This window comes from Mustela lutreola, chromosome 15 (genome assembly GCF_030435805.1).
Source record: "Mustela lutreola isolate mMusLut2 chromosome 15, mMusLut2.pri, whole genome shotgun sequence".
Classification (NCBI taxonomy): Eukaryota; Metazoa; Chordata; class Mammalia; order Carnivora; family Mustelidae; genus Mustela; species Mustela lutreola.
Window position 1 is genome coordinate 23,719,326 of NC_081304.1, and position 25,857 is coordinate 23,745,182.

Consider the following 25,857-nt stretch of genomic DNA (forward strand, 5'->3'; position numbering starts at 1 on the left):
AGGCAGCCGGTTAATCGACTGAGCCACTCAGGCGTCCCAAAACATAAAATCTTAAACAACAACAACAACAACAACAACAAAAAAAAAAACAACAAGAAAAAAGCACTTCCACTTAAGCTATCTTTTATGAAGCAGTATAAATTATTAATTTTATGAACTCTCTCTTCTGGAGTATACATCTTTTAAATGTCCTGCATAATGAAATGGGAGGTGTACATAAAGGACTTCTGCTGCTTACTGACATATACAGTTGTGTGACTGAGATGTGTGAGTTGAACTGGCTGCTTTTTTTTCATAGAATACCATTTTCCCATCTAAGTACTAACCAGAGCTGATCCTGCTTAGTTTCTGAGATGAGGGTTGTTCAAGATGATATGGCTGTGGGCTTTAGAACACCATTTTTGTTTGAGAGAATGAGAGGGAAACTGTGGTTATTCAGACTTGAATGTTTGAATGGAATGAGCCTGACACTTCAAGGAAAAACGACTTAAAGGTATTTTGTCAGTAATGAAATTTGATCTTTTTTTTTTTTTAAAGATTTTATTTATTTGACAGAGAGAGATCACAAGCAGACGGAGAGGCAGGCAGAGAGGAAGATAGAGGGAAGCAGGCTCCCTGCTGAGCAGAGAGCCCTTTGCGGGACTCGTTCCCAGGATCCTGAGATCATGACCTGAGCCGAAGGCAGCGGTTTAATCCACTGAGCCACCCAGGCGCCCCAGATCTTTTTTTTTTTTTTTTTTTTAAAGATTCTTTCTTTTTTATTTGAGAGTGAGAGAGAGAGCGAGCCGGAGAGAACAAATGGGGGGTAGGGGCAGAGGGAGAAGAAGACTCCCCACTGAGCAGGGAGCCCTACTTGGGGCTCCATCTCAGGGGCCTAAGATCATGACTGGAAGTCAGACGCCTAACTGACTGAGCTACCCAGGCACTCCAAAATTTGAGCTTTCAAGAAAAAATTGCAATTTTGGGAAAGGTGGTATCCACCAAAGTGAGCTTGACAGTTTCCCGGGATTTTCCTAGTGAGCAATGATGATTATAATAAATGTGATTTTTTTTACGTTGAGTAGTGAAATTCATCAATATTTGGAAGAACTCCATAATTCAGTAAACCAATATTTTCCAAGTGGTTTTGGATTCCCTATTGTAATTAATCTTTTTTTTTTTTAAGATTTTATTTATTTATTTATTTATTTGAGGGAGAGAGCAAACAGGCATAGGAACAAGGGGAGGGGGAGGGGCAGTGGGAGAGGGAGAAGCAGACTCCCCCACTGATCAGGGAGCCCATTCAGGGACCAATCCGAGGGCCCTGAGATCATGACCTGAGCCAAAGTCAGACACTTAAACGACTGAGCCACCCAGGCACCCAGGGCGCTAATCTTTAAGAAACTGGGGTGCCTGGGTGGCTCAGTCCTTAAGCATCTGAGTCTTGATTTCTGGTTGTGAAATGGAACCTCTTTGGGCTTCTGCTGGGTGTGGAGGCTGCTTGGAATCCCCTCTTTGCCTCTCTTAATTAAAAAAAAAAAGATATTACCATTTGTTGAGTCTTGCTAGTATAAAGTATTCACAATTATTGGATAAAAATACCCCTTCCTGGGACACCTGGGTGGCTCAGTGGGTTAAAGCCTCTGCCTTCGGCTCAGGTCATGATCCCAGGGTCCTGGGATCGAGCCCCACATCGGGCTCTCTGCTCCGCGGAGAGCCTGCTTCCTCCTCTCTCTCTCTTTGCCTGCCTCTCTGCCTACTTGTGATCTGTCAAATAAATAAATTAAAAAATCTTAAAAAAAAAAATACCCCTTCCTTTTCTAACTATGTATCTGTGTGAAACCGGATTTTCTTCATTTCCTAGACCAAAATAACAGCAAACCAGAGAGAATGGGGAGGCAAATATAAGAATCCAGCTGTCTTCTATTAAGCCAGACATTAAAGAGATTTACAAAATTGTAGTGCAGTGACACTCTACTAATTTTTTGGGGGGGAAGAAGTTGTTATATTTCATAAAATATATTAAAATATATTGGTTTTTTATTAATTTAGGTGAATTAATACATGCTTTTTTAATTTCTCAATTTTAATTTCTAATTTGGTGACTATCCCACATAAACACTTTTTATTTGATAGCGTGCGTGCTCACACACACACACACACACACACACACGAGCTGGGGGAGAGGTAAAGGGAGAGGGAGAAAGCAAATACACCCTGAGCAGGGAGAGCTCAACTTGGGGTTAGATCCCAGGGCCTGAGATCATGACCTAAGCCAAAGGTAGACACTTAATGGACTGAGTCATCCAGGTGCCTGGATTGTACCCTAAACAAACATTCTTAATGAATTTTTAAGAATGTGGCAGTTCCTGGGTGCCTGTGTGGCTCAATTGGTGGGGCAACTGCCTTCCGCTCGGGTGATGGTCCTGGAGTCCCAGGATCCAGTCCTGCATCGGGCTCCCAGCTCCACGTCCCTCTGACCTTCTCCACTCTCATGCTCTCTCTCAATAAATATAATCTTTAAAAAATAATAATGTGGGAGCTCCTGACTGGTTGAGTCCTTAGGGCATATGACTCTTGATCTTGGGGTAGTGAGTCTGAGCCCCAGTTTGGTCGTATAATTTACTTAAAAAAATATAAAGGGTGGGGGCGCCTGAGTGGGTTGAGCCTCTGCCTTTGGCTCAGGTCATGCTCTCAGGGTCCTGGGATTGAGCCCCACATCGGGCTCTCTGCTCAGCGGGGAGAGCCTGCTTCCCCTCTCTGCCTGCCTTTCTGCCTGCCAACTTGTGATCTCTCTCTCTGTCAAATAAATAAATAAAATCTTTAAAAAATAATGTAAAGGAATCCTGAGACTAAAACGTTTGGAAACTCTGCTTTGAAATTCCCAGAGTACTGGGGCGCCTGGGTGGCTCAGTCCTCAAGCCTCTGCCTTCAGCTCAGGTCATGACCCCAGTGTCCTGGGATTGAGCTCCATATGGGCCTCCCTGCTCAGCGGGGAGCCTGTTTCTCCCTCTCCAGCTCCTTGCGCTTATGTTCCCTCTCTCAGTATCTCTGTCATAAAAACAAAAAACAAAAAACATTCAAAAAACAAAAACCAAATCAACCAACCAAAGAAAACCTTGCGCAGTATTTTCCATTCTACAGATGAGGAGGCTAAGATTTACAAAGCTTTATGATCAGTTTAAAGCCCCACTGTCCAGTGTAGTGCTGGATACTGCACTCAGGCGGCCCAACTCCAGACCTTGTATTTTGTGACCCTGACCTTTTCTTTGATGATATCTTTGCAAAAAAAATTTTTTTTTGCAAAATTATTTTTTTTCCAAGATTTTATTTATTTGACAAGAGAATACAAGTAGACAGAGAGGCAGGCAGAGAGAGAGAGAGAGAGAAGGGAAGCAGGCTCCCTGCTGAGCAGAGAGCCCGATGCGGGGCTCGATCCCAGGACCCTAAGATCATGATCAGAGCCGAAGGTAGAGGGTTTAACCCACTGAGCCACCCAGGCGCCCCCAACATTATCTTTTAACAGGTTGCTCAGAGACGTTTCAACAACATAAAAATCATCATATTCAACATATTTTCTTTCCCCTAACTAGCTGCACGATCCTTCTTTGGACTTGCTTCCTCAGGTGAACGGGGTGCTGGCTGGGCCATCTCAGTTCGGCTTTCGCTGTGACAATCTGTGGTTTTACGAACCGTGAGTTGGGAAGCCTTCGATAACTCCGCGGGGGAACTGCAACCCACGGGGTTCAAATGGGGAAGCTCTCGGGACTCTGCGAAGCTCCAGGAACGTGGGAGTCTTCTTCCCCTACCCTCCCGCGCTCCGGACCGCCCTCGACCAGACAGAGAGAGCACAGCCAGCCTCCTGACACTTCTTGGCCGAGTGGACCCTCCTTTGGACCTTTAATAACACTCCCTGGGCCTGGTTGGCTGGGCCCGACAACGATGGGCGGGCCACGGCTCCGGATTGGCCGCTAGAGCCCACTCTCCGCTCCCCTCCCGCGTCCACCCTCCAGTGTCCCAAGTGAGTGTCGGGGGATCCGGACTCCGGCCGGGACCTGGGCGGGGCCGAGCGCAGCGCCTCTCGAACAGGGATCGCCTCCGAGAGCTCGGGCCTGGAGGGGCGGGGCGTCCTGGACACCCGGGATTGGCGTGGCCGGGAGCCTTCTCCCGTCGTGCACCGGGGCCCCGGCCACTCACCCGGAAGGAGAAGCCGAGACTCTGGCTATATGGTGTGGCGCGGGCGGTGTCGCTCTGGGGCGTGTGTGCTGCTCTGAGGTGAGGGGTCGTGGGCGGGGCCGCGGGGAATGGGTGCTGCTCTCCAGTAGGGCTTGAGCGTCAGTAGTGGCGTTTGGGGATAGTGAGCTCGCTTGACATCTTAGGGACGAGGCTGTCTCACCTCCCGGGACAAAGGCGGGTGCTTGCTCTGGATCAAAGGAAGGAAACCCGGCTTTTTCATTTGTTTTTAAAGTATAAAGTATCTTTCCTTTCCACTGCCTAAGCTTAATAGTCAAAGGAGAAGGAGGGTCGTGGGGCCCCTTTCCCCCTCGTGCGTGAAGAATGGAGGTGGAGTGGCCGGAGTTTGGCGACATGAACCGAAACAGCTCGGGCTAGGTCCAGTGACAAGTATTTTATGGGACAGAGAGGCGGGCTCTGGCGCTAGACTGTAATCGCCTTTGTGACTTACCTCCCAAGTGTAAGGAGTGGCAAGTTACAGACGGACTGAAGGATGGAGTGGAGCTGCTTGGTTGGGAACATACAGAACTTGGTCAGAAAAGGAAGCATCCTGTGCCACCTGTGGGTGTTTAGGAAGGAGAGCTTTTTGAGTTGCCATGAGGCTCCAATGGCTCAAGAATGAGTAAGGAGGAATAGGAGTCTTGGTGGCTCAATTGACTTTTATCACCCTATTTTTTTTAGCCTTTTTAAAAGTAGTTTAAATGAAAGTGAAAATGGTGATGTGAAAGCCTTGAATCGCTATCTTGAATTTTTAGGACATAGGAGAACTTTACAAGGAATCGACATTATAAAAAGCAAACAGTTGGGCTCTTACCAGAGAGGTTGGTGGTGGTACAGGTGGAGAAAGTAAACTTCAGATGTGATTGGAAGGACCCAGGAGTTGTAGTTAGTGCAGAGTGAGATGCATACGTAGCTGAGAGGATCGCTGACTTACCCTTATTTGAATGAGGAGGATCCATCTCCCAGATCAGGAGCTAACTTAAGGAACTTCCTTCTTGCCTTCCACGGGCGGAACTTAGCTTCATTTCCTCCTGGGGAGTGGCATTTATGTGGAGGAAGCTGATGGAGAATGCTAATTGCTAGAAATTATGACTTGGGAATCTAGGTTTTTGAATTTGTTCCATTGTCCAGTGTTTGTTTTTTTTTTTTTTTTTTTTTTTTTTTTTTTTTTTAATTTTATTTATTTATTTGTCAGAGAGAGAGTGAGTGAGAGCGAGCACAGGTAGACAGAGTGGAAGGAAGAGTCAGAGGGAGAAGCAGGCTCCCTGCAGAGCAAGGAGCCCGATGTGGGACTCGATCCCAGGACGCTGGGATCATGACCTGAGCCGAAGGCAGCTGCTTAACCAACTGAGCCACCCAGGCGTCCCTTGTCCAGTGTTTTTAAGGGAAAGTTACAGTGGGAACTTTGTTAATGCCCTTTCAACTTACATTTAAGAATACAACATCTTGGGGGGGGTGCTAAGTTTTTTTTTAAGATTTTATTTGACAGAGAGAAATCACAAGTAGGCAGAGAGAGGGGGAAGCAGGCTCCCTGCTGAGCAGAGAGCCTGACTCAGGGCTCAACCCAGGGCTCTGGGATCATGACTTGAGCTGAAGGCAGAGGCTTTTTAACCCACTGAGCCACCCAGGCGCCCCAAGATTTTTTTTTTTTAAGCCAGTGTATTAAAGTCAGTTTATAGCTATTTGTTTCTCAGTGGTTTTAGCCCTAAAGGAAAGGAGAGAAACTTGCGCTTGAAGGTGGTTCAGGGCCCTAGACACTCTTCTTGAACCTGTGAATGACGACCACTTAGTCACTAAATTATGGTCCTAAATTTGGCAAACCTTTCAAGGCATAGATGTGTGAGCCCCACTGAGTGTGTGGATGTCTGTGATTTCCTTGTCATCTTTCCCATCGTTACTTTTAGGAAAAGATACGTCAGAATATCTAACTCTCTGCTTCCGTGCTGGCAATTTATCAAATGACTGAAAAGAGAAGAGAAAGAAATTTTTTTTTTAAAGATTTTATTTATTTATTTGAGAGAGAGACAGGGAGAGAGAGCATGAGTGAGGAGAAGGGCAGAGAGAGAAGCAGACTCCCCGTGGAGCTGGGAGCTAGATGCGGGACTCGATCCACGGACTCCGAGATCATGACCTGAGCAGAAGGCAATTGTCCAACCAACTGAGCCACCCAGGCGTCCCAGAAAATTTTTTTTTTTTAATCTGAGGAGGTTAATCGTTCACAAGTTGAGCTGTTCTTTTTGGTCACAGCCATTTGATGGCTTATATAGGGCATGTTACACATTGGTTGCTAAGGAATTGGAATTTCCTTTCAGTTCGGGACCCCTTTGTGACGGTGCCTGCAGCAGATGAAAAATCAGATTGTCAGCAAAAGTACAAAGCTGGTATCACAGTCACAAAACCTCTAGTTTGCTCAATGGTGTAGCCCGGTCATCTACCGGGAGGTTTTGTCTCTGTGCGCAGTGGCTGTGTGTGGAGGGATCTTCTGGTATACTGGAAGGAATTGGGAAAGCTCTTTGCTCTGCTAATTTCGTGGTGTAAATGAGTTCCGCTTCTCCTGAAACATTAGCCTTGTGTTAGCAAAACATCAAATAGAAGGGAACTCATTACACACTGTTCTAATGGTAAGGCAGAACTAATAAGAGAATGTGTTTAAAATTAATTGTAGGACTGTAAAAATGAGTGGGTGTGTGAATGGGCATGGGGGGAGGAGAGGGAGAGCTTTGAGATGGTCTTGTTTTCCCAGGAGCCAGCCTGTATCATTTGTTGGCAGTACATATTGGCTGAAGTCAGTTTTCATTTCAAGGTAAATTGGAAAGGGAAATTAAACCTTATTGTTCCGCTCTTAAGAGAGGATAAGGGGGTGGAGGCGGCCGCCAGGGTGGATGCTGTTGAAGTGGTTCTAGGAGTAACAAGATTAGTGCTGTATTTTAACAGAAGGTGACATCATGGGCCCCTTTGGACTGGAGTAACCCTGCGCTGGAGGCTTCATGGTCCCCTTGTCGGAGTGGGCTATGTCGCTGCACATGTAAACGGCCACATTGGGGGAAATCAGGGGCTTAGGCTTTAATGAATCTTTACAAAGGAGCGGAAAACATCCCGAGCCGACCCATGCAGCTGTGGGGTGCTTCGGCAGAGGTGCAAACCAGATAGCATGTCGAGAGAGGAAATGATTGGAACCATTGGCTTGGGTTTGGGAGGACAGGTTAGATAAGGGAAGGTCGCAACCGGGCAACCCTTTCAGGTGCTCCAGGAACTCTCCAGCTCTACTATTTACCTCTGGGTAGGACTGTTTAGCAAGACAAAGAGACTTCAGGGCACGGATATTTGTGGGGCTTGGTTGTCTCTAAACCTCCAGAAGGGGGCGCTGTGAGGCACACTTGCAGAGGCGTATTGTAGGCCCACAGGACTGCAGCTTTCACCTGCAGCCCTCAGGCAGAAAGGTTTGACATCCCATTTTGCAATTTCCCCCTGCCTGAGGTGAGCGCTGCACGGACCCAAACATGCTTTAGCTAGAGGTGGCCTGGTTGAGGGTCCCGGCTGTGGTCTGCGAGGGCAGGCAATTCCCCTGGGGCTTTTAGCTTGGCACTGGGCAAAGGCAAGGGGATTTTTTTTTGCTTCCTCTTAAGTTTTACACAAAAACCCCAAAAAACGGTGCCTGGGTTTTCCCCGGGGGAGGTGGGGGGTGGGTCAATGAAAATTTTCTTGATAAAGAGTGATAAGAATAGAAGCATGCTAACCATGATTTGTTCCCCTGTCCTCTCTCCCCCAGCAGATGTTTTCTTCCAATGGGCTTTGGGTGTAGGATGTTGGAAAACCAAGAGTTGGAGGTAAGCATGTGGTCTCCAGGAAACAGTTGGGTAAGGTTTGATTTGGATTTGAGGAAAGACGCCAATCATTGCTCCATGGTACTCTAACGACAGTAATACCTTGGGGGTTCTGATGAGCTCAAAATGAAGGCAGGAGGTGGAAATCTGCAGAAAAGCCATTCCTGGGAAATAAGGTTCTGTTTTTTGTTTTGTTTTGTTTTATTTTGTTTTGTTTTTAATTTATTTGACAGACAGAGATCACAAGTAGGCAGAGAGGCAGGCAGAGAGAGAGGGAGGGGGAAGCAGGCTCCCTGCTGAGCAGAGAGCCCGATGCAGGGCTCGATGCAGGGCTCGATCCCAGGACCCTGGGATCATGACCTGAGCCGAAGGCAGAGGCTTTAACCCCCTGAGCCACCCAGGCGCCCCAAGGTTCTGTTTTGACTAACGTTTCCATTCGTTGGAATGCAGCTGAATGTGAGGTTCACTAGGGCGAGGATTTTTGTCTCTTGTTCGTGTTCTGCCCCCAGTGCTTCAGAACAGTGTCTGACATAGTGGGTGGTCAGTAAATATTTGTTGAGTTGAACGAATACATGAATGAAGGTTGGTACTGATTGGGAAAATCTGGCAGCCTATGTTATCCAAGCTGGCTCACTGTGTGGGTGAGCTGAAGGAGCCTTTCTTACCTCTAGGAGGTGATCACTGTGCGTGTTCAGGACCCCCGCGTGCAGAATGAGGGCTCCTGGAATTCTTACGTGGATTATAAGATCTTTCTCCACGTAAGTGCTTCAGACTTCTGTATTGGGGTCAACCCCTTCTGGGGCTGAGGGCTGGTGCTGAGGCAGAACCCGTTGGTAGATGTTTTGACTGTCCTGAGCCTGAAGAAAAGGAGGGCGGGGAGGAATGAGCTTGGGGTCGGCGGGACATCTGCTCTCAGGCTGCCTGCTGGCCCGTAGCCCCTGCTCAGGATGGGACCTGGTGGGTTGGGTCCTCTGTGAATGTGACGATGAGGAGTAAATCTGGTCTTTTTCTACTTGGGTTTTTTTTTTTTTTTTCATGTACTTCCTCCTGTAGACCAACAGCAAGGCCTTCACTGCCAAAACGTCCTGTGTGCGTCGCCGCTACCGTGAGTTCGTGTGGCTGAGAAAGCAGCTCCAGAGAAATGCTGGTTTGGTGTGAGTTTGCTTTTGTTTCTTTCTTGGGTCTGAGACTGGCTTTTTGGGGGCATACACAAGAACCAGAGTTTACAATAAAGAAAACTTGGCAGCATGTTAGGCACTTAGGAAATTGAGAAATGGGTTCTTAAATTATGTTTTCGAGTCAGTGGAAAAAGTAAAGACAGGGGCGCCTGGGTGGCTCAGTGGGTTAAAACTCTGCCTTCAGCTCAGATCATGATCCCAGGCTCCTGGGATTGAGCCCCACATCTGGCTCTCTGCTCAGTGGGGAGCCTGCTTCCTCCTCTCTTTCTGCCTGCCTCTCTGCCTACTTGTGATCTCTGTCTGTCAGATAAATAAATAAAACCTTTAAAAAAAAGAAAAAGACAGAGTTCTAGTATTTTGACTGAACAAAGTCATAGAAATATAAAAAATACTTTTCCTTTTTTATATGCATTTTCATCTAGGGCTACACAAATGTACTGCTAGCATTTTATATATGCGTATCACTCGTGATCAGAAACTCGTTAGCACCTGGATTTATGTGACCGGTGGTGTTCCTGTCCATTTGACATGTAATATAAATGTTAATTTTTTTTCTTTTTTGTGCAGAGACCTTTCTCCAGAGACATAACAGACTGAAAGTCTTATGAAAAGCAGTAATGTTCACTCCTCACTTAAACCACCCCAAATAAGTCCTAAACTGGAGACACTGTAGAACAGTGATTCCATTGCAGGACAGTCACTGAATGCCCTGGGAGCGGGGTCTGGGGGTGACCAAGCTGGTTAGTTAACATGTGGGACTGCCGAGGCTGCTGTCATGGGTCAGGCCCTCAAAGCCAGTTGAAACTTCTGACAGATTCTGCATTCTCTTCTTTTGTTTGTTTTGCTTTGCTTTTTTAGAGAAAGTGTGAACTGAGGGAGAGGGGCAAAGGAGAGAGAGAAAGAGAGAATCCCAGGCAGACCCTGTGCCCAACACAGAGCCAGATGTGGGGCTTGATCTCACAACCCTGAGACCATGACCTCCGATGAAATCAAGAGCGGGAGACTTAACAGACTGAGCCACCCGGGCACCCCTGGCCTGTTTTTTTAAAAATATGTTCATAATAGAAGCTAGGGAGATTGAAAGAGTTTGTGGATGCCTTGCTGCCACGCAGCTGCTTTTAGAAAATTCAAAGCATGTGAGGGGCACCAAGTGGCTCAGTGGGTTAAGCATCTGACTCTTGATTTCCTCTCAGGTCCTGATCTCAGGGTGGTGAGATTGAGCCCTGCGTTGGCTCAGTGCAGAGTGTGCTTGAGATGCTCTCTCCCTCTCCCTCGGTCCCTCCCCCTGCTCTTTTTATTTATTTATTTTTATTTATTTATTATTTTGTCCCTGCTCTTTTTAAATATATAAATAAAATCTTTTTTTTTTTTTAAGGTTTTATTTATTTATTTGACAGAGAGATCACAAGTAGGCAGAGAGGCAGGCAGAGAGAGAGGGGGAAGCAGACTCCCCACTGAGCAGAGAGCCTGATTCAGGGCTTGATCCAGGACCCTGAGATCAGGACCTGAGCCAAAGTCAGAGGCTTAACCCACTGAGCCACCCAGGTGCCCCAAATGAAATCTTTTTAAAAAAATTCTAGGGGCGCCTGGGTGGCTCAGTGGGTTAAAGCCTCTGCCTTCAGCTCAGGTCATGATCTCAGGGTCTTGGGATTGAGCCCCGCATCGGGCTCTCTGCTCAGCAGGGAGCCTGCTTCCCCTCTCTGTCTGCCTGCCTCTCTGCCTACTTGTGATATCTCTGTCAAATAAAAAATATATATTTAAAAAAAAAAATTCTACATTGTTGGGGTGCCTGGGTGGCTCAGTGGGTTAAAGCCTCTGCCTTTGGCTCTGTGATCTCTATCAAATAAATAAATAAAATCTTTTTTTTTTTTTAAAGATTTTATTTATTTATTGGACAGAGAGAGAGATCACAAGTAGGCAGAGAGGCAGGCAGAGAGAGAGGGGGAAGCAGGCTCTCCACCGAGCAGAGAGCCCGATGCGGGGCTCGATCCCAGGACCCTGAGATCATGACCTGAGCTGAAGGCAGAGGCTTAACCCACTGAACCACCCAGGCGCCCCTAAATAAAATCTTTTAAAAAAAACATTCTAGGGGCGCCTGGGTGGCTCAGTGGTTTGGGCTGCTGCCTTCGGCTCGGGTCATGATCTCAGGGTCCTGGGATCGAGCCCCGCATCGGGCTCCCTGCTCCGCAGGAAGCCTGCTTCCCTCTCTCTCTCTCTCTCTCTGCCTGCCTCTCTGCCTACTTGTGATCTCTGTCAAATAAATAAATAAAATCTTTAAAAAAAAAAAAAAATTCTACAATGTTTACAAAACCCACTCCCACCATCAGCTCTTTTTTTTTTTTTTTTTAAGATTTTATTTATTTATTTGACAGAGGTCACAAGTGGGCAGAGAGGCAGGCAGAGAGAGAGAGGGGAAAGGAGGCTCCCTACTGAGCAGAGAGCCCGATGCGGGGCTCCATCCCAGGACCCTGAGATCATGGCCCAAGCTGAAGGCAGAGGCTTAACCCACTGAGCTACCCAGGCGCCCCAAGCTCTTATTTTTAAATTTATTTGAGAAAGAGAGTGAATGAGAGAGGGTATGAGTGGGCGGATGGGGGAGCCAGGCTGGGCAGTGGAGAGGGAGAAGCAGAAAGCCCGATGAGCAGGGAGCCTGATACGGGGTTCGATCCAGGACCCTTAGATCATGACCTCAGCTGAAGGCAGACACTTGACCGAATGAGCCACCCAGGAGACCCATAAGCTCTTATTTTGAAAATGGAGAAACTTGTACATGGCAGCATGGAGCACATGGGGTCCTTGTATGTAAATCAAGACCTCTTCCAATCCGAGAGGGCTTGGATTGGGTTTGGATACTAGTTGTGTGACACTGGGAAATTTACTTAACTTCTCTGATTCTACCTCCTTACACCTGAAATGGGGACATCAATAGGTTTTTCATAGGGTTTTGGGGAGGAGTAAATGAAATAAGGTTTGTAAAGCATTTAGCACGGTGCCTAACACATGGCACGCGGTCAGTATTAGCCCTGCCCAGCCCCCTTTTAAAAACCTATTTGTTTTGATTTGTGCCTCTTCTTAGGGGATTTCCTTGCTCAGTGGGCAGAATGGCTGTCTTTAAATGTTACATTTATCTTGGGTGTTACATTATGTGATCCACAGGCCTGTACCTGAACTTCCTGGGAAATCAACCTTCTTTGGCAGCTCTGATGAGTTCATTGAGAAGCGGCGACAAGGTCTGCAGCACTTTCTGGAAAAGTGAGTAGACGGAGTGGGCTAGTACCTGCCTCCTGAGTGCGGGAGGGGAGAGGGGAGAGGGGAAGGTATCGGGCAGGATGGCCCCTTCAAATAGATAGGCCTTTCCTGCACCCCCATCCATGCCTTCAGTGCTTGCTCAAGCCGGAAGCCCTTCAGGGGGCGGGGGGCTGAGGACAGCAGTTGCTCAGCGTGAGTCTGTGCTGTACCTCCTGTGTTTGCCTCAGGGTCCTGCAGAGTGTGGTCCTCCTCTCAGACAGCCAGTTACACCTCTTCCTACAAAGCCAGCTCTCGGTGCCCGAGATAGAAGCCTGCGTCCAGGGCCGAAGCCCCATGACCGTGTCTGACGCCATTCTCCACTATGCTATGTCCAACTGTGGCTGGGTCCAGGAAGAGAGGCAGGGCTCCTCTCACCTGGCTAAGGGAGACCAGCCAAAGAGGTAACGAGAGCTCTCTTGTTTTTTTTGAGGCACTGGGGGCTAGGATTACTGTTACCTGGGCCAGTGAGGTGTCCACTTGATAGAGGAAGTGCCCTCACAGCGTTTCATGCTCTCAGAAGAGGCCTCGTCCTCCCTGTGTGTGGTTCTCTCACGTGGCAGGGCCTGAGCGTCTGGGTTAACCCATCCCTGGGTAGCGGGCTCTACTGTCGAAACCCGGGGGGAAAGAAGAGAAGGCTTAGCTTGTTCTTTATTCCTCTCCCCTCCCTATGTCAAAGTGACAGTTTTATTGAGATGTAATTTACATACCATAAAATTCACCCTTGGAATGTATCATTCAGTAGTTCTTAACTTAGCACTCCAATTTTTATCACCCTCAAAGAAACCTTGTACCTGTCAGCAGTGACACGCTGTTTTCCCCACCTCCTAACCCCAGTGACCACTAATCCACTTTCTGAGTCTGCGGATTTGCCTGTTCTGGACACTTCACACAAGCGGAGTCCTGTGTGTGGTGGTTCGGGACGACTTTCTTTCCCTCAGCATGTTTTCAGGGTCCACCCATACTCTTGTGCCTGTCAGCACTTCCTTCCTTTTTGCGGCCAAATCATACTCCATCTGCATGGCCTTACCACCTTGGTTGGTTGTTCACGAGGCTTATCCACTGATTTTTGTTTATCTGTTCATGCCCTTGTTCTTTTCTCATTCTTTGCCAGTTGCTGCTTTCTTCCAAGATCCGGCAGGAGGAGCTCTCCCTCCCCACCTCCCAGGGAGGAACAGGACCATTTCGGGGTGTGGGCTCCCGTTGTTGACTCTGAAGCTCCTTCCTTGGAAAGCCCCCCTCTCCTTCCCTCCCCCTCGCCGTCATGCTGTGATTTTGCAAGACCTGACGAGGACGCCTCTGCTCCCCAGCCTGTGAGAAGGGCCGTGGGAGGGGACCGTGCTGTGCCTTTGGACCCTGGGCAGTTAGAAACGGTTTTAGAAAAATGAGCTCTGGTCCGAGCGTTGGGTTCTGCTCCGAGGCGGCAGAAAAGATGCCGGCAAGGAGACTTGCTGGGGTGGGAAAGGGGCACAGGGTAGGTGTTGGGGAGTCTGGGCCACTTACTGTCGAATGGTCACCTCTGCTCAGGTTGGTGGCACAGAAGTCGGTCACCACAACTCCTCAGGCTTCGTCCATGGGATTACACTGGACGGTTTTAAGTTAGGCATAAGGCCCACCATGGGCTGTTGGTTTTGCACAGAAATATGTGGTGTGTTTACTCTCCTAGGAGCTGAGTTGCTTTAGATGTTTGTTAATGGGCGTGGGAGCATTGCCTCAGGTTGACTGGTTTGGGGGGACCTGCAAGTGACCGCTTTTAAGCTGTCCTGTTGAATACTGACCCGATGGAAATGGTTGTGTAGTCGTATTCCCACTGGCGGGCTTCTTGCTGCGGCCCTTAGAGCACTTTGTTTCCGGGAGGCTGGCCTCTTGCCTCCCTCCTTTCGTGGCCAGGGTGGTGAGTGTTTGTTCTCCCACCTTCTTGCTTCCTTCTCCTTCTTGAACACCACTGACCCCACTGGTGCTGTGACTCCCGTGCCTGGGGGTTCCTGCCTCTCCCCAGCCCTCAGCCTGGCTGTGAGGGGCCCTAGACCCATGACGTGGCTCCCGGCCGGCCCTGGAAGAGACCCCTGGAAGCCAGAGGAAAGGCAACAGTTTCAGGGGCTTTGTTTGAGAAAAGGCTGTCCCAGGCTGTCACCACCTCCTCTGGCTGTAAAGCCCAGATGTGACAATCTTTTCTGCAGGGCTGGCATGGGCGCCTTTCTTTTTTGAATCCTTCTCCCTTAGTAACAGCCCCCTGCCCCCAGGGCTTCAGCTCCCACAGTGTCCCTCTGCTGTGTGGCGGGGAGGCCGTCTGTTCAGTCCAATGGGGCGCAAGGGCTTTGTTTGTGCCTGGAGAGAGGGCTCTGGGGATGGAGATGAGGAACGACGCGCCTTCAGACAATGAGGCATTCTGCCCTCCCGCTGCCATAATTCCTCTCCACGGAGAGCCCGAGCGGGTAGGAGAGGAGCGCCGGCGGCGCCCTGCCTGCTCAGCGCTCCCCTCTCGCGCCCCCCCTGCTCCGCCCCCCCCCCCTTCCTTCCTCCCCCGGCCTTGGGCTCTTCCTCTCCTGGCCTCTGCTGGGGTGAGGGGGCTGCCAGGGTGTTGCGATCGGAGTCGAGGGGCTTTGGCCTGAAATAAAATGCAAGTATTTAAGACTGTTGTTGCCATTTGTGTCTAACAAGCTGTAGCCGAGGAGGAGGGAGCGAGGGCTGGCAGGAGTTACTTTCATAAATCATGAGTTTATCAGCGTGGAAAGAACGGCCGGGCGCTGTGGCTCTCCCGCGTGGGGCGAGCGGCCCGGTCCGGCCCCGGAGGAGGGGCCGCCTTCCGCGGCTCGGGGATCCGGCTTTTCCTCCCCGTCGCGGGCACGAACCTCGTTAGGTATAATTTACCTGCTGCAGCCCGGGTGAGGTGCCAGGTGCTGGGAGAGAAATAAAGTTTGTCAACAGGCAGATGCGGAGCCCCGGCGGGGGCTCCTCCCTCTTTCCTGCCCGCCTCCCCTGGGCCTCTCCTTTAGATGATGCAGCCGAGCAAGGCGAGGAGAGAAAACCTACAGAGGCAAATCCAAAATGTCAAAAGAAGTTCATTTAAAAGGGAGGGGGAAGAAAAAAAAAAACCCTCCATCCACAACCCTCACAAAAACCCGACAGATGCTAAGCTAATGGCATCCGCTCTGCCTATTGGTGGGGATGACTCATGAATATTAATGAGTCCAATGCTCCAAATGGTGCAGCTGTGAACCCAGCTGTGCCTGAAGCTCTCTGATCTCAGAAACTTCCAGACAGGAGCCGGAGGTGGTCTGTGTCAATTCCCTACTCAGCCAAAAAACAGCAAGCCGGGTTGGCCTTCTTCTGTTCTCTCCTTTTCTTCCCGGAGTTGGTGTTCAGCAGCTCGTTCTGCCAGCAGGGTAGGCTGCTGGGACAGCAGGAGCCATTCAAAGACACGGATGCGATTTTTCTGACTCCTGGCTTTTTTAATGATCCATTACCAGCAGTGCATACAACAGCAGCTCAGTTAATCTAAGGCCAGGCGCCGTCCCCTCACCGTCCTGTGCTCAAGTTGAGAGTGTGCGCGGGGGGAGATGTCCTAAGAAGGGAAGAGTTTTCCTGACACGGGCTTAGAGTTACCAGGGAAGAGAGCAAAGCTGAATTTTTCTCCCCATCCAGGCGGTGCCATTGGCCTCTCGCGTTTCGCTGTGTCCCTGTGTGCTCGAAGGGCTGGCGGCCATGGCCGCTGACTTGTGTAGGGAAGGTGGGAAGCTCCTGGGGACGGTGGCTGGCTGAGCTGCACTCGGCTTTTGTAGCACAGAAGTATTTTCGTGTTAGGGTTTAGGTTCCAGGTGGATTCTGTGCCTGATTTAGTCACCACCTGACCGCCACTTCTGTGGCCCAGGGCTGGTTGTCTTGTTACCCAAGAGAAGTGGTCCCATGCTCAGGGGTCTCACGTTGTTTGGTGGCAGCGGGTGTGTGTATGTGTGTGTGGGGGTCTTGTTTAAAGATAAGTCTACTCTGTTTTCTTCACTTTACTTGACCTCAGTGGCCAGTGAAGAGGCCAAGTCAAGTAGTAGACTCCTTTTCTAACTGAGGAAACAAAGCTGAGCTGAGGGTAGTTTTTATAAAAACCATGTTTTTATTAATTTAAAATGGATGTTCTCGTTTATTTCTCAAGTAAACTCTACCCCTGACATGGAACTTGAACTCACAACCCCAAGATCAAGAGTCTTGTGCTCTGTGGCCTGAGCCCGCCAGGCGCCACTATGAAGCATGTTTTTAGATGCTGGGAGAGCATATTCATGGAAGTCACTTCCCCACTCTGTAAGATGAGGTTTTTGCTTGTTTCCTCCCCAGATTTTTTAATTTTTATTTTTTTAAAGATTTTATTTATTTATTTGACAGATCACAAGTAGACAGAGAGGCAGGCAGAGGAGTGGGGGAAGCAGGCTCCCCACTGAGCAGAGAGCCCGATGTGGGGCTCTATCCCAGGACCCTGAGATCATGACCTGAGCTGAAGGCAGAGGCTTCAACCCACTGAGCCACCCAGGCGCCCCTCCTCCCCAGATTTTTTTTTTTTTTTAAACCAGAATAAACCCACTACTGAAGTCCACTCGAGTAGCTCTTCTCTCAGAAATCTGAGCTCCTCGGCAGTCCTGTGTTCTGACCAGTCCCACTCCGGCAGGTGGGTCTGGGAGTCCATCATGACTCTTTGACAACCTGATTGGACTTGAAGTTCATGAATTTGTTCTCACACCTCAGCTCTCGCTGGCTATTCTTCCCACCCGAGGCGTGGGGAGGACAGTGGGCCAGGAGGATGAGGAGTGGGGTTGAGGGTAGAGACGGAAACAGAGCAGCGCCTGGCCTGCCTCACGGGGGACCCCCGGAACATTCCCTCAGAGACTGGAGCGGTGATGTGGAAGCCGCCAGCAGAGACGCAGCCAAAGCCAAGCCTATCCGGGCGTGGGGTGGGATGGTGACTTCCTCAGTCACGCCTGGGCACAGATCCTAAGCCAAGCTTCCCGGCAGCCCTCTGCCTGCAGGGACTCAGCTCTGTAGAGGGCATCATCTGGCTCAAAGCAAACTTTCTCTGAATTGTGGAGAAGCATCCCCCTTCCCATCCTCCTTACCACGATCCCTTCTTTCCTGAGGGTTTCCTCAGCCCGCCTCAGGAGCCCCCCTTCCAACTCACCTCTACTCATTTCCTCACTCCGCACCACCCCCCTCAACTACTCACCTCTTCTCATTCACTCCCGGCTCTACAGAACTCCTTCAGGAGCTGCTGTAAAGACCAAATATGCATTTGACTTCCCAACAGGGTGGCACGAGCCAGTCCTAGCATGTTATTAGAGAAAAAACTTCTTGGCAAGAACCAGTTGCACCTTAGAAATGGCTAGATCTGGAGTTAAAAGCTGGAACCTCAAATCTCAAGATACAGTAAACATGGACAGTTTATGCACAAAGGCCACACTTTTTAGGAGACAGAATGCTCCCGAGTCAATGAGCAAGGTGAATGATTTTCCATCCCTTCCATTCGGGGGAGGCCTGGTCCACTTCCACCAGCACAGGAGGAGACAAATGAAGGGGGACTTACTCAGCAGGGAAAGGGGCAGGAATAATAGGGAGGGATGGGAAAGCCAAAGTGTGAGAATTCAGAGACTGTCTGAAAGTCTTTAAGGGTTTTTTTTAATCCCCCCCCCCCCCCCCCCCGCCATGGAAGGCAGGAACATGAGATGCTTCCGCAATCTCTGGATTATGGGAAAACCCCCAGCCAAAATTCCTTATCTGCGGCTTATGTCCCAACTTCAGCCAAGCACCTCTTCATACCATCCATATCGAAGGGGCCAGCTAGTTTAGATCTTTCCATAAGTGCCCCAGCCCTGTGTATGTGCTTCCCCGGGAGGCTACGTTGATGTGAGAAGCCAGGCCTACCAGAAGCTTGACCCAGGTCCCTTGAGCAGAAGGCCCAGAATAGTGAGAGCCTGAGGCGGTTTGTTGGAGGCAATGCAACCTGCCTGCTATAAGCTACGAGACTTAGATATATTCTACCAATTAGGGCACATCTGTTCGAAGCGCTGGAAGGCGGGCACTGTCTCTTTAAGAGCCAGCCCACTCCTCTCCTTGAGTGATGAGGGCTGGGAGCACAAGGGAGTCAGATGCTGATTAAACAGTCCTACTGCCCAGCTCTGTTAGAAAATTACTGTAATTATGATCTAGTCCCAGCAGAGGGATGAGTTCCAATCCTGCTAATAACCCTTCCAGGTGCCTCGGATTCGGGGCCCATGGGAGGCAGAATCGTCAGGGCTCTGGCTGGCACCAGGGCCACCAATGGCCTTGCTGTCTGGCCAGTGCAGGCAAAACCAACAAAGGCAATGGACCCCTCGTCCTATCTTGGCCTCCCGAGAAGGCCGTGGGTTTTGGCTGGGTTTTACTTTTTTGGTTCTTGATAAAGCTCCTAGGAGTTACATTGTATAAGAAAACTTCCCCTTCAAAACTAACGTGGAGGAGCAGGAAGGTTAATGGCTGCAGCCACTGGGAAGTGACATCTGTCCTGAGCCTCCCTACTTCTGCCTGAGGGCTGCAGTCAGCCCCGCACCAGCCTGCACCAGTGCCAGGCATGGGGAACCAGAGCTCCCGGGAGCAGCTGCTGCCCTCTCCGTGGGGTGACACCCCTGGTCTCCTGCTCTGAAGCAGAACACGGCATTTCACTAGGTCCTGATAAGAGTTTCAGGGCTCCCCTTTTAAGATTTCTGCCACGGAAAAGGGAAACAAGGAGTGTAACCACAGAGCTCTAGATGTGAGGGACTTGGTGGCCTGCAGCTCTTTAACCTGGCAATTCTGGGCTTACTCATTCGAAAATACCCCAAATACCATTTTTGTGGTGCAAATCTGTGCCTCTGCAGGCCCTCAAATGTCTGCAGGGGCTTGTGGCCCCTGGGCTGTGGTTTGCAGAGTGTTAAACCCTGAGGAATCCATGGCATTTCTACTCTGGGTCTTCCCAACCCAGCAGTAAGCCTCTCTCCAGTGCTATAATCCAGTGACTAAAAGTACAAACTTCTAGAAGGTAGGGCAGTTTCTCCATGCTTGGTCTTAAACACACAAATGACCCCCAGAGACAGGGGTGACTTTGTTCCCAGGGGACACTTGGCAATTGCTAGAGACAGCTTTGGTGGTCAGCACAAGGCAGGGGTGGGGTGGGGTGGGTACTACCGGCATCTAGTAGGTTGAGAGCAGGGGTGCTGCTGAACATACCGCCATGTCCCCAACAACATAAAGTTACCTGGCCCCAAATGCCAGGCCCCAGGAGTGCCAGGTTGAGGGAGTTGGCACTCACAGGTGACACAATAAGCTCCAAGTTTTGCACCGCCCCCACTGCCGCCCCCTCCCACCTTCCCCTGCACTGCCTTCAAGATGATCTACAGTCTCCAGATGCTAGGCATTTGCCCTGAGGTGGGCTGTGCCAGTGACAGGCAGAGGAAGCCCACAGTCAGCCCCACCGCCTGGCCCCGTGGGAGGCGTCCAATACGTGTAGGTGGGAGCAGGTGCCGCCTGGGGGCTTCATGGTAGAGAGATGCCAGGCCGGCTGACTGTTGGTGAAAGGGGAGTGTTTATGGCCTGTTTTCTGTTCCGTGAGCTGATGATGGGCACAAGAGAGGCCCAGCTGCTCACCATCAGGTTAAGAGCGTCTGCGGTAGAACCAGATGCCCTCTTTGAGGACCAGCACTAGAAGCCTCTTGGAACTCACTCCTGTCACAGGAGGCAAGGAAGTGGCATACTGTCGCCCCGTGCTGCAAGTGAGCTTCCCTCCGTGGCCCCCTGCCAGATGGAGGGGTGGCAGGCTGTGATGGGGCCCCACGAGGGAACTGAACACACACACAGCGGCTGACAGCCGGCCAGCCCCAGCAGCCGTGTGATGCCAAAGATACTGGGCCTCTCAGAGCAGCCTGGGCATCAGGGAAAGAAAGCCTCATTGGCAGGGCTTGCCTAGGAGCCAGGCCGGCAGGGGAGGTCTTCATTAGAAGGCACATTGCCCAATGTTGCAACCCGGAGAGCCTGGTAGTCTCTCTACGGCCCGCTCCCCATGTGACTGGACAGCTCATTTTGCCTGATTTCTGGGGTGACCCCTGATCCTGGTTTACACCTGCGGTCTTGGCATCAATTACCAATAACTCTCCCTTTCAGTCTCAAAAGCATCTCTGGAAAATAAATTATATGGTCACCCTACTCATTCTACTTCAGTTTCCTCTAATACCATTGTTGTTGGTTTTGTTTTGTTTTGTTTTGTTTTTGCGGGGGAGGCGTTGCATTTATAAAAGACTTTGTACAAAATGGGCTGCGTCTTAAAGTGTATCATTAATTGAATCCTAATGAGTTGCAAAAGAATGGTCATCGGTTCCTACTAATAACAACAACAACCCCCCCCCCCCAGCAAAAGAGGCATATTTTCTGAACACTTAGTTTTGCACAGGGAAATAGAACAATTTGAATCCTGTGAAGAAAAATCTCTTTTTAGTTGAGAGTTTGAAACTCCCTACCCAATCTCTGGTAAATTCTACACCGAAGGCAATAGCGGGGCAGGAGGGAAGGGGGAGGAGCAAGGGACTAGGTAATCTACAAACTAGAAAATGAGTCCGAACCACTGGGCTGTGTAGTGGGGATAATCCTCTGTGTAGACGGCTGCTTTTTCTAAAGGCAGCGCCACAGATTTCGCAGGGCTTCGGGAATTAGCAAGTCAAAGCCACGTAAGATTTATCCTTCCAAGCCCCTCTGGGGTGGCAGGGGGAGATCTGTGGGGAGGGCTTCCTGGTGGCCAAAGATGAAAGCACCTCTGTCCCTCCCATCTGAGAGTTTCGTTCTTAAGATGAAAAAAAAAAAACAACAAAAAAACCCACCACAAAAAAACTCCTACTTTGCCTTCTTTTCTTGCTTCTCTTCAACTCTATACTTCTCTGACCAGTTTTTAGGGCAGAGGTGAGTTCCCCCCACAACCCCCGCCACTGGTGGTGGTGGGGGGCGGCGGTTCTCTCGCTCCTTGCATGGACACCGCTGCTTTGCTGTGACGCAAGTGCCGGGCATGGAATGCAGAATTTGAAAATGTGTCACCGGACGTGTCTAACGGCGGCACAACTCGACTGATTCAAGACGCAAAGCAGCGGACTGAGAATTTCCAGAGTCCCTCACTGCATTTGCTCTTCCCCGGCAGACTTCCTGTGATTTTTGTCCAAGGCCACCCCTTTCAGGTCCTCAGCTCTGCCATTCTCAAAGACCCCGAGACCCATGAGGTGGTGCAACTGGGCAAATTGAAGGGCTGAAAAGGGAATGAGAACGCGAAATCTAGGCAGTTCCTCACGAGGCCTCTGTCTCCAGCGGGAGTGCGGGCATCTCTGTCGGTTACACCTTTGGGCATTGCTCTCTCAGATGGGTCTCAGTCTGGGTCTCAGGAAGGAGAAGCAATAGGAACCCCCTTCTCTTTCCCATTTTTATTTGCCAGAGGAAAAGGTGCAGTTGGTTTTGAATTAAGTACGGAGTTCTCAGAGATACAACAGTGGGGAAATTTAGTATTGAGGTGGTTGCAAAGCAATGTCTGTGCTCTTCTGCTATACGGATGACAAAGAAGCCACACTGGGAAAACAGTTATTTTTAAGGAGACGGAGCTGAAAGACTGCTTTCAGAGCATTTAGTGTTTTCAGATACCAGCGTGGACAACGCAGGCCTAACCGTGCCCACCCCGGGTCAGATCATCCATTGGACATCAGCTAGTGCTCGGTAAATTATCATTTATCTGTAAAAGGCAGATACACATTTGCTGCTTTTTTGGTTAATTTTTTTTTTTTTAGTCATCTCTACACCTCATGTGAGGCTTAAACCCACAACTATGAGATCAAGGGTCACATGTTTCACCCACTGAGCTGGCCAGGTGCCCTTCTACTTTGTTGCTGGGGCTTCCTCTTTTTAAGATTTTGTTTATTTATCTTAGAGAGAGAGCATGCGCAGGGAGGCAGAGGCTCAGGAGCAGAAGGGAGGGGCCGAGGGAGAGGGAGAGGGAGAGGAGGGGAAAGGAATCTCAGGCAAACTCCCGGCAGGAGTTCAGAGCTCGTGACCTTGAGATCGTGACTTGAGCCGAAACCAAGGGTCAGACGCTTAACCGACTGAGTCTCCCAGGCGCCCTATACATTTGCTTCTTAAATTTAGGACCTCACCTTTCTTTTCTCCTTCCTTTACATAAAATCAGGAGAGGCAAAAAGCCTCCCTCTCCAATGTCAGATGCCAGAGCAATCAGTGGCTATTAAGAAGCCACAGACGCTGTGGTTGGTTAACACTGTGGTCGGTTAATGTGGTCTCATGCTCCGGTTATCCAGTTAGTCGCAGGCACTAAGGTGGGGATTTGGTTAGTGGGGTCAAACACAGAAGTGGTAATCCGATTAGCCAGTTGCTTTCTGAAGCTGTTGGTTAAGATAGTGGCTGCTGGGGGCGCCTGGATGGCTCAGTCGGTTAAAGCCTCTACCTTCAGCTCAGGTCATGATCCCGGGGTCCTGGGATTGAGCCCCGCATTGGGGGCTCTCTGCTCAGCGGGGAGCCTGCTCCCCCCCCCCCCCGCCTCTCTGCCTACTTGTGATCTCTGTCTGTCAAATAAATTAAAAAAAAAAAAAAAAAAGATAGTGGCTGCTGAACGAAGTGGAGAGCAGTTTTGCTGCTTCGCTTCAGAGAGGCTGTAGGAACCCAGTGCTTCCAAAAACTCTGTTGTAGAATGTTCTCAGAGGATGCCCTTCAGCCTGGAGATAGTCTTATCAACCCATCAGACTTGCTCTTATCTTTTTCTGCCAGTAACAAGGTCAAAGATAGCCCATGGCGGTGGACAGTGGGATGAGTCCGTTTGTTTGTATCTTTTAGGGCCAATCTGGTTTCTCTTCCTGAGGGGTGTTCCAGCTAGCAGGGTCAGAGATCGGAGTGGTGGCTACCCTACAGCTGATGGGGCTGCTGGAGGCCTCCACAGAATGGCGAGTGATATGGGTATACGCAGGCTTTTAGGTTTAGAAGGGACTATTGCACTAAGGGATTTTTTTTTAAGCGCTGGAAGCCAATGACCATGATACTGAGCGGTACCTGAACTGTGCAGAGTGGAGAAGTTACCTTGACCTTGCTCCTTTTTCATCCCCCTTTTGACCAGGCCTGGATACCTACTCTTCCTCTTCTGGTGTCCCCTTTTTGCGTGTCTCCCCGACTCAGAGCAGTGGGACAATACTGTTCTCCCCTCTCAGCCATCAGCCTTTCCAGCCTTGGGTCCCGGGGGGGTTCTTTAAGGCAGGGGCCACTCTGGGGCACGGATGGCAGGGGGAGTTGGGAAGAGGTTGGGGTTTCTGTTTGCTTCCTCTGTTAACCATTTTAGAACAATGCCCATTGTGCTTACCTGTAGGTCTGGATTGGTGCAAGGGCTCCTAAAAGGAGAGGCATTTGGTTGTTTTTGGTTCGTCTGCTCATCTGCTGCCACCTAGTGGTTCAGTCTCCTTTAGCACCCTGTGTAAAGGGAGGGCGCATTACCAACTCGGTATTGCCTTTTATCTTTTATTCCCTCCCCCACCTTACTTGTCCCTTTTCCTTACCTCCTTATCCATCACATACACAAAAACCTTCCGGTATTTTTTTGGTTCTGTTTTGATTTTTGGTGCTCCTGGGTCAGAAAATCTGGAAATGAATGGCTGGCAGAAAAATCTTTTGAGAAGCTTGAATGCACTGAAACATCCTCGTTTGGTCTCTAGTTTTTCTCTTTTGGTGAGTTAAATGGGTGTCTTACTGCAGGGTTAGAAGATGGCTGTTACAGAGCTGAGGAAGGCCACTGCCGATTCAGGGCTGCTCTGAGTAGGCAGTTCTGAAGAGAAAATTTCTATAGCTGCTTCGTGCCCATTTTTCAAAATTTCTCACATGGCGAGTCTGGCCATAATAATAGCTGACCCTTACTGAGCAGTTACTATGCGCCAGGCATTGTTCCAAGTATGTTACATGTGTTGACTGTTTAATTTTCCTAATGACCCAGTGAAATGGACTACACCCTTTCTAAGGTGAGGAAATTGAGGCATATGTAAAATGTCAAGTAACTTGCTCCCCTAGTAAATGGGGAACTGGGATTTATTCTCAGGCTGTCTGCTTCTAGAATTTAGGTTCTTAACCACTATGTTTGGCTGCCTCTTTTAGCCACAGATAACGTGAGACCGCAGGAAGAGGAACAGGGCTGTGCACAGCGAACTCCTCCCCAAAACACTTTCTTGGCCTTTGCCTGGGACTTGTGATGCGAGACACAGTGTGGTCGTGAGCAGAGGGCCAGGAAGGAACTCTCCAATGTGCTGACTCCAAGGACTTGCTCCTAGCCTTGTCTCATTTCAGAGATTGAGCACATAAGGAAAAACCACCAAGTAGGCAGCCAAAAGAAGTCTGAGAAGCCAAACAAAGCAGGCAGGCTCAGGGTCCAGAGATGATTCTGCTCTGGAAGATAATTGCAAGCCCCCTATTCTGTCTGGGCTTTGTTTTCTCTCTGGCTATCCTTTTCTTTTCTTTTTTAACATTTTATTTATTTATTTGACAGAGAGAGATCACAAGTAGGCAGAGAGGCAGGCAGAGAGAGGAGGAAGCAGGCTCTCCACGGAGCAGAGAGCCCGATGTGGGGCTCAATCCCAGGACCCTGGGATCATGACCTGAGCCAAAGGCAGAGGCTTTAACTCACTGAGCCACCCAGGCGCCCCTGGCTATCCTTTTCTGCTTTGCCTAGAGGTGGCAGGAAGGCCCAGCCAGAACCAGCCTTTTTGAGACCACTGCAAAAAAACAATGTGACACTATCACACACTTCTAGGAACCAAGTATGATGTTTATTTATGCTTTTCTAATCAGACGAAACAACTAGCAACTTCCTCCTCCAAAGTTTTCCTCTGCTCTTACCTTCTCTGTGACAAGCCTGGGGAGAAGGCAGAAGTGGATGTGTGGACATGTTTAAAGGAAGGATGAAAAAAAAAAAAGGTGGGATGAGCTATGACAAGGCAGGTGTATTAACAGATCTGCTGACTGTGCCTTTTTCCACTGGTCTCACTGGCGGTTTTCAGTAACTACCAGGTATCAGAAGCTTGGGTCTCATCAGTAAAGAGAAGAGTCCGTGGGGTTGGTGGGGTGGCTGGGGTAGGGAATAGAAACTCCTGATGATTGTTTTCTTCATAATGGCAGGCCAGAGAAAAGGATATGGGTCCTAAAGGAGGAAAAATACATAAATTTGCTTTTATGATTCAAAACAAAGATGGCATAAAAGGGCACAAAGTAAAGAGTGTCTCTGTCCTATCCACCCAGTCATGGACTTGTCCTTGGAGGCAACCAGTGCTATTGTCTCTGTCTTTCCAGATAGATCTTCT

At 49.5% G+C, this 25,857-nt stretch overlaps 2 protein-coding genes across 9 annotated transcripts in view; one reads left to right on the top strand and one right to left on the bottom strand.

The window, feature by feature from the left end:
• Positions 1-4,057: 4,057 nt before the first annotated feature.
• Positions 4,058-15,131, top strand: SNX11 (sorting nexin 11). Of its 8 annotated transcripts, none has more exons than XM_059149965.1 (8): positions 4,065-4,254; positions 6,956-7,015; positions 7,982-8,039; positions 8,708-8,794; positions 9,090-9,190; positions 12,371-12,466; positions 12,691-12,903; positions 13,614-15,131. In XM_059149965.1, exons 3-8 carry the CDS (start codon positions 7,998-8,000, stop codon positions 13,885-13,887), a joined length of 813 nt encoding a protein of 270 aa, XP_059005948.1. In that variant the 5' UTR covers positions 4,065-4,254; positions 6,956-7,015; positions 7,982-7,997; the 3' UTR covers positions 13,888-15,131. The 8 variants fall into 8 exon arrangements, with proteins under 8 accessions (XP_059005951.1, XP_059005950.1, XP_059005953.1 ...); XM_059149963.1 differs by having other exon boundaries at positions 4,066-4,254; positions 7,985-8,039; XM_059149968.1 differs by lacking the exon at positions 8,708-8,794 and having other exon boundaries at positions 4,058-4,254.
• Positions 15,132-25,304: 10,173 nt separating this feature from the next.
• The window catches only part of SKAP1 (src kinase associated phosphoprotein 1), a 279,913-nt gene continuing 279,360 nt past the window's right edge, over positions 25,305-25,857 (bottom strand). Inside the window, exon 13 of the mRNA XM_059149961.1 lies at positions 25,305-25,697. The gene's annotated coding sequence lies outside the window, so the exon portion shown is untranslated. The remainder of the gene's footprint in view (positions 25,698-25,857) is intronic.

Bases quoted from the DNA above. Each gene is read 5' to 3' on its own strand.
- SNX11 (XM_059149965.1), top strand. From the start codon at position 7,998: ATGGGCTTTGGGTGTAGGATGTTGGAAAACCAAGAGTTGGAG. The intron at 8,040-8,707 runs GTAAGCATGTGG...TCTTACCTCTAG, and splicing joins TGGAAAACCAAGAGTTGGAG to GAGGTGATCACTGTGCGTGT. The intron at 12,904-13,613 runs GTAACGAGAGCT...ATTCTTTGCCAG, and splicing joins AAGGGAGACCAGCCAAAGAG to TTGCTGCTTTCTTCCAAGAT.